General features: G+C 35.9%; 1 protein-coding gene across 1 annotated transcript in view; it reads right to left on the reverse strand.

The window, feature by feature from the left end:
• Positions 1–6,376, reverse strand: part of LOC107667915 (uncharacterized) — a 28,476-nt gene that overhangs the window by 12,797 nt on the left and 9,303 nt on the right. The window contains exons 5-8 of the mRNA XM_016459657.1: positions 2,336–3,216; positions 2,247–2,248; positions 677–793; positions 288–457 (exon numbers count right to left, since the gene is read on the reverse strand). Coding sequence (XP_016315143.1) covers positions 288–457; positions 677–793; positions 2,247–2,248; positions 2,336–3,216 — 1,170 coding nt within the window. The remainder of the gene's footprint in view (positions 1–287; positions 458–676; positions 794–2,246; positions 2,249–2,335; positions 3,217–6,376) is intronic.

Here is a 6,376-nt window from a genome sequence, read left to right on the forward strand (position 1 = left end):
ATATATATATATATATATATATATATATATACATGACTTTGATAATAAAAGAAATCCCATCTTTAGAATTCTGCAAATGATAATAAAAAAAAAACCCTCCTGAAATGGCTTTTTTATTCTAAAATCATTTTCTTTAAGAGGTAGGGTTTGAGTTGGTCTACAGTAATTATAAATGGTTTTATTTGTAGACATCTATTGAATGTCCTCATTTAGATAGCCAGTCAATGAACTTCATTATTTTGGTGCAGAAGTACCTGCAAACAACAGAAGAGAGAAGAGTAACTCACGCTAAGTGACAGTGGAGCCAAAGCAGTTTCAGAAAGGTCATTTTGGGACTCGAATGGGACAAAATCCACACATTGAACTGCTGGACATGTTTTGTTCTTTCCATCAGCACCAGCAGCCTCTTCTTTGAGCTCTCTGTGTTCATTTTGCCCTCTATCCTCTGTTAAACACACTGTTAAAGAGGAACGATATTCAGTCATGAAGCAACAGCTCACTAGGTTTCACTAGGAGAAAAACTCCAACTGTGTGAGATGCACTAATTCCAACATGTGTAAAGACATCAATGTCTCTCTGCTGTCTATATAAAATCCCCTCATCCTGCTAAATGTCAGTGTGTTTCAAGTGAAGTTTGTGTCTGAGGAAGCCAAAGGTCATTAGAGATCAGGTGTACCTGCTGTTGCTGTGTGGGATGTAGTTCGTCTCTGCTGGGCCTGCAGCTTTATGTTGCCGATAACCGCAGCGGCGTTCAGGGCCAGGATGGCGTCTGTGCTCAGATCAGCCGCGTTATCTGAGAACAAAGAGACTGTGCATCATCCAGAGTCTCGGCTAGGCCTGGAACACACTGCACACAAGTAGCAAAAAGCAAACACTTCCGGCAATGCAAGTGGGATTTTGTTGTTGCATTCAGAAATGTAAGTAATGCAAGTATGCTACGTTCTGTGGCAGAATGATGTATAGTTCTGCTTGGCCAAAATTACTGTTAGTTAAAGTACTGACATACTCGCAATGTTCATCTAGAGAATGCAGAGAGTGCATTTGCAATGCATTTAGGTCTGCATTAACATATTTGCGTACAATATATTTTTGGTCTATGGACAGCTACAGCAAATACTGGAGTAAGGAGTTTCAACAAACTCATTCTCTATTTTATTCTATTCTATTCTATTCCATTATAGAAATAAAAATTAAAAACAAATCTGTATATAGTTGTATAAAGGGTTAAATCAATGTTTAAGGGTGTTCAATCTTTTTTTTTTTTAAAGGTTGTAAATAAATTTAGAATAATAAATGAATAGTAATATAATGTTTTCTAGATAACATAGATAGACAGACAGATGGATAGATAGATAGATAAATAGATAGATAGATAGATAGATAGATAGACAGACAGACAGCTAGATAGATAGATAGATAGATAGATAGATAGATAGATAGATAGATAGATAGACAGACAGACAGCTAGATAGATAGATAGATAGATAGATAGATAGATAGATAGATAGATAGATAGACAGACAGACAGCTAGATAGATAGATAGATAGATAGATAGATAGATAGATAGATAGATAGATAGATAGATATTTTAAATTTGAAACCCTTTAAAAAATTAAGGGTTTTAGTAAAGGAAGGGTTTTAAAAATTTACATGATGCCTATGTGACAGGACTTAACAATTATAAAATATAATACATGCAATAAATTAAATATAAATAAATATTTACATTGCCAATTTTTTAAACAAAATAAAAATATAAAAAATTTTATCTGGAAAACATTATACTATTATATTCTATATTATTAAATTTCAGGGGGAAAATTACTTTAAAATGTCCTAAAAACTATAAATCAATGTAAAGTATAAGCAGTAAGTGGCATTTTTTTAAATGCTAAATTTCTAAATGTTTTACTATTAGAGGTCGAGTTAGTCTGAAGTAATTCTAAGTGACTTTATTTCAAACAGTAGTCATCTATGCATGTCCTCAGATAGTTAAATGTGTGTGTACGCATGTATTTCGGCGGCTGTCAGATTTCTCTCTGTGTGTAGCAACTCTAAATTCCCACGGAAGCTCAAAAACCGGTATTGAAAGCAGGGTAGAAATAGATTATGCATGCAAAGAGATGCGTGGGAAAATGAAAAGATGAGAAAACGCAAGACAGAAAGAGAGAGACAGCGGAGAAATCGTTTCAGGGCCGTCCACCGCTACCGTGCGTATCTGCCGTGAAAAGCCTCAATTAAAAACCTCTGCTCTCTCACACGATAATACTCATCCATTATACATCAAAGCGGCGCCATGCAGCCTCAGCTTACAGTGTGCTCTTGTGCGTCTACCGCAGAACATCCACACGGGTTCTGCTGGTACCTGCTGCTTTTAGCAGCGTGAGAGGTTTGATTCTTGAAATAGGTTCCTCACGATCCCACTCTTTCCTCGCGCTCCCGTCCTCGCCACCGGAGGCCCAGCGCCTTCCTGCTTCGCTGCTGCTGGAACTAACAAGGTCAATATTTGTCTTCTGGGGAACAGGAGAGCTCTTGTTGTGAAACGCTGGATGTGTAACTGTATTACTGCCAAGTTCTGTGCGGTTAAACAGGCTTGCGTCGCAGCTGAGAGGCCTTCGAGGTGGCTTGTATGTTTTGGTGTCGCTCTCCCCTGCTGCGCTGCTATCGTTTGGGTTGTTGAGGTAGAGAGACAGGCTAGATCTGTGCTGGGACCTCCACTGGTTTCCTCCTGGCTCTAGAGATATAGTTAACGGTTGGTTTAATGATGAGGGATTGACTTTAGATTCATTATGGAGTCCTTCAGTGTAGCTGTGTCTGTATTTCGCTGGACTGAAACGCTCTCTCTGTTCGGTCATTTTCACAATGGTTGCCTTTCTTCTCAGTACCACGCTGTGATCCATCTCTTCACGATCAGAGCCAGAGGTCGTGCTTTTCGTCCTCTGTTCAGTGACTTTGACCACTAAAGCTTTTCTTCGTCCATCGGCGAGGCTATTCGTCACTGGACTCAGAGGCCTGGAGTTTGTGTGCGTGACCTTCCTGGAAGTGATAGTGATGGACGATATTGAGGAGCTGAAGGACTCCGGCGCGCTTCCACGCCTGCATGCGGGATTTCTCAACATGGGATGAGGTCCAGCGTGGCATGTGTCCATCTCGGCTTTCGGATTCCAGGCTTGCGGTCCATTTCGTCCTCCCTCGGAGCTCACAGATCCCGAAGCCTGGAAGCAAAGAAACGAAATCCCTTGAATTGGGCTTTGTGTGGATGAAAGAGGTTCTCTCTGCCTCCTGTGTGCACAGTAATGCTTTCGGAATCCGTCATTCTGAACTGGTGCATTCTGCCGTTTCCATAGCAACCGTATCAGTTCTGGGGGCAATTCGGTTAAGTTGGAATTCAAGGCACTTTTTTATTCAATTATGAGAATCACAGGAGAGTTTTAATCTTGCCTTACTTTCATGGAGCCCGAACTCACAAAATACAGATGCTTGTGCGTATGAACATAAAAAACAGTACCACAGTATATATATCAAAGTACCATGGTGCATTTCATGGAATGGCATTCATAACCAGTTTAACTTCTGAAATATGAAATATCTGAGTGTAAAACTGGATATTTAAACTAGAGAAAAATAATGCTACTATATATCTGGTTAAATCCAACTGTTATAAGCCCAGAAGCATGCATTAAGAAAGAATATTTTGAACAATTTGAGTTCATGTTGTCTTTAAAATAAGGAGAGCATTAGCATTTCTAGAGATATGGAAACAGTTTATTCTTTCTTCAGCCCCACAACATCCTATTGGAGGAGAAAATGGTAAAAAGACAGAATAAAATCTGGTATCAAACACTTTTCCTCTAATTCACTGTCATGACTCTAAAAACTCAGCTTTGACTAAAAAAAAAAACCTTCATTTAATCAAACTACAAAGAGATCAGCATCTGATGTATGTTTTGTATTTTATACTGAAACACAATAAATAAATAAAGTTAAAATAAATGTTAAAATAACTTAATTTAAATTAATTTATAAATAAACTGAGAAACAGAAGATTGTCTCACTTTCTAATTCTAAATTCGCGAAACATTCTTATGAATAAAATTCTTCTTAATGTCATTTTTTAACTTAAGAACTTCTTTAAGAAGTATTTTTTAGAATAAAAATATTTTTTCTAATCTTTTTCTTCTTATCTGGTGTATACACTGTATATCAAAGTACTTTCGCTTTGCTGTTGTACCTCCATGGAATGGCTTTCATAACCAATGTTACTTATGCAATATTTCATATTTGAGTGTAAAACTGAATGTTTAAACTAGAGGAGAGAACTTGATTTTATACATATAAATCAAATTGATATGACACCAGGAACATGTCAGTTTTGGTTTTATATTGTTTTTAGAAAAAGAAGGAGCATTTCTATAGATACTAAAACAGTTTATTATTTCTTCGGCCCCACAATGTCCCATTGGAGGAGTAAAATGGAACAAAGTTAATCAAAAAGAGATGCAGAAAAGCTGCCAGGAGCAAACATCCCATAAACAGCACAATAAACAGACACAGAAAGAGATTTTTTTAGAGAACACATTTATCTGATAGAAAGAGCCCGTACAGTGTTCAGCTTAATTCAGAGCAACTGCTTGTGCCACTGAGGTCGGTTTGTGTGTAGGTCATCTGGAATTATGTATGTAACTGATTACAAGATGCTGTTAAAGAGCATTTACAGTGTTTCTAAATGAAAGACTGCTGAGGAACAGAAGCACAGCGCAGACAAACTTGATCAAAGATTTGTAATACACTTATGTTCTTGCCAAATGCTCGCATAGAAAAGCAGCTTGGGCCCAGACCGGATCTGCAGACTCTAATTTTCAAGAAAATCCAATAGATTTAAACATGGTAGTAAACGGTGTTAAATAAGTTTCTACAACACTATATTTTTATTTCAGCAAATATGCATTACATTTCTATTTTAAATAAATGCTGTTCTTACACAAAAATATGAATCAGCACATCCGTTCTCAACAATATTAATAAAAAGAAATGTTTTAGAGCAGCAAATTAGCATATCAGAATGATTTCTGACGGCTCATGTGACACTGAAGACTGGAGTAATGATGCTGAAAATTCAGGAATGAATTACATTTTAACATATATTCACATAGAAAACAGTTATTTTAAATTGTAATAATATTTCACAATATTACAGTCTGAACATAAATGCAGTCTTGATGAGCTTAAGGAATGTCTTTAAAACATTTTATATTTTAGAATGTTAAACAAATTATGTAACATTTTAAAAATAATAATAATAATAATAATATTAAAATTACAAAATTCTATTTGTTAAAAAAAGTAAAAAATTCATGAGTGAAAATAGCTTTTGCCAACAAGGTTGGCTATTTGCACTCAGTGTAAATAGACACTGGCATTAATCAAACCATGTGCTTTTGAATCACAAGTTTATATCAAGAGCAGCAAGGCTTTATGAACCATACCATCATACAAATCTATGTTAGCGGTGTCTTTTGGGTAAATCCTGTGTTTATGGTATGTAGGACAACAAGCAGGCATCTCTCTGTTTGGTGGCCGAGAGACCCAAAGTCCATTTTAATAGTGTGAAAAATATTTCAAATGAAAGCACTGGGCTCATAATGCATGACATTTTCTGATTTTAAGAGATAATTATGTTGTAACAAAATTACAACATAACACGCTTTATACGGCCAAAAATGTTACATTATTTATTTTTTGTCTCTCGGAGACCTGAGATATAAAATATAAATAAATGCAATGAATTTTCACATGCTACAATAAACCCCAAACAGAAACTGGACTGTACAATAATCACATTTCTGAAAGGTGAATGCATACTTTATGATACATGAGCAGTGTTGGGAAGGTTACTTTGGAAATGTAATAGGTTACAGATTACAAGTTAACCTATTTAAAATGTAATAAGTAGTGTGACTATTTAAATTACTTTATTAAAGTAACATAACTGATTACATTTGATCACTTTTTGATTACGTTTCTAACTTTCTAACAAATGTTTTCAACTGGGTCTGTTCACATTAAAGCTGCTCCTGCTGCAGAAAGAGCTCAGTTCGGTGCTCTCGCTCCAGTTCGCTTCGGCTGGCTGCCCATACAAAGACATGTGATACTGACGGACATCTCTGACAACCACCATGACAACAGTAGGTGCCAGGTAAGAAAGAATAACAGGAAAAGGAAGTGATGTCACAGCAGGAAGTTTATTTTCAGAGAACATTTTCAGATTAAAAAAAAAGAACATTTTCAGATTTTTCTGTTGAATTTAAAGCATTTTTCAGTTTTATCCATCCAATTTTTGTTTTTATTTATGTATTGTACATAGATATATTTTTT

This window comes from Sinocyclocheilus anshuiensis, unplaced genomic scaffold (genome assembly GCF_001515605.1).
Source record: "Sinocyclocheilus anshuiensis isolate Anshui unplaced genomic scaffold, SAMN03320099.WGS_v1.1 scaffold493, whole genome shotgun sequence".
Taxonomy (NCBI): Eukaryota; Metazoa; Chordata; class Actinopteri; order Cypriniformes; family Cyprinidae; genus Sinocyclocheilus; species Sinocyclocheilus anshuiensis.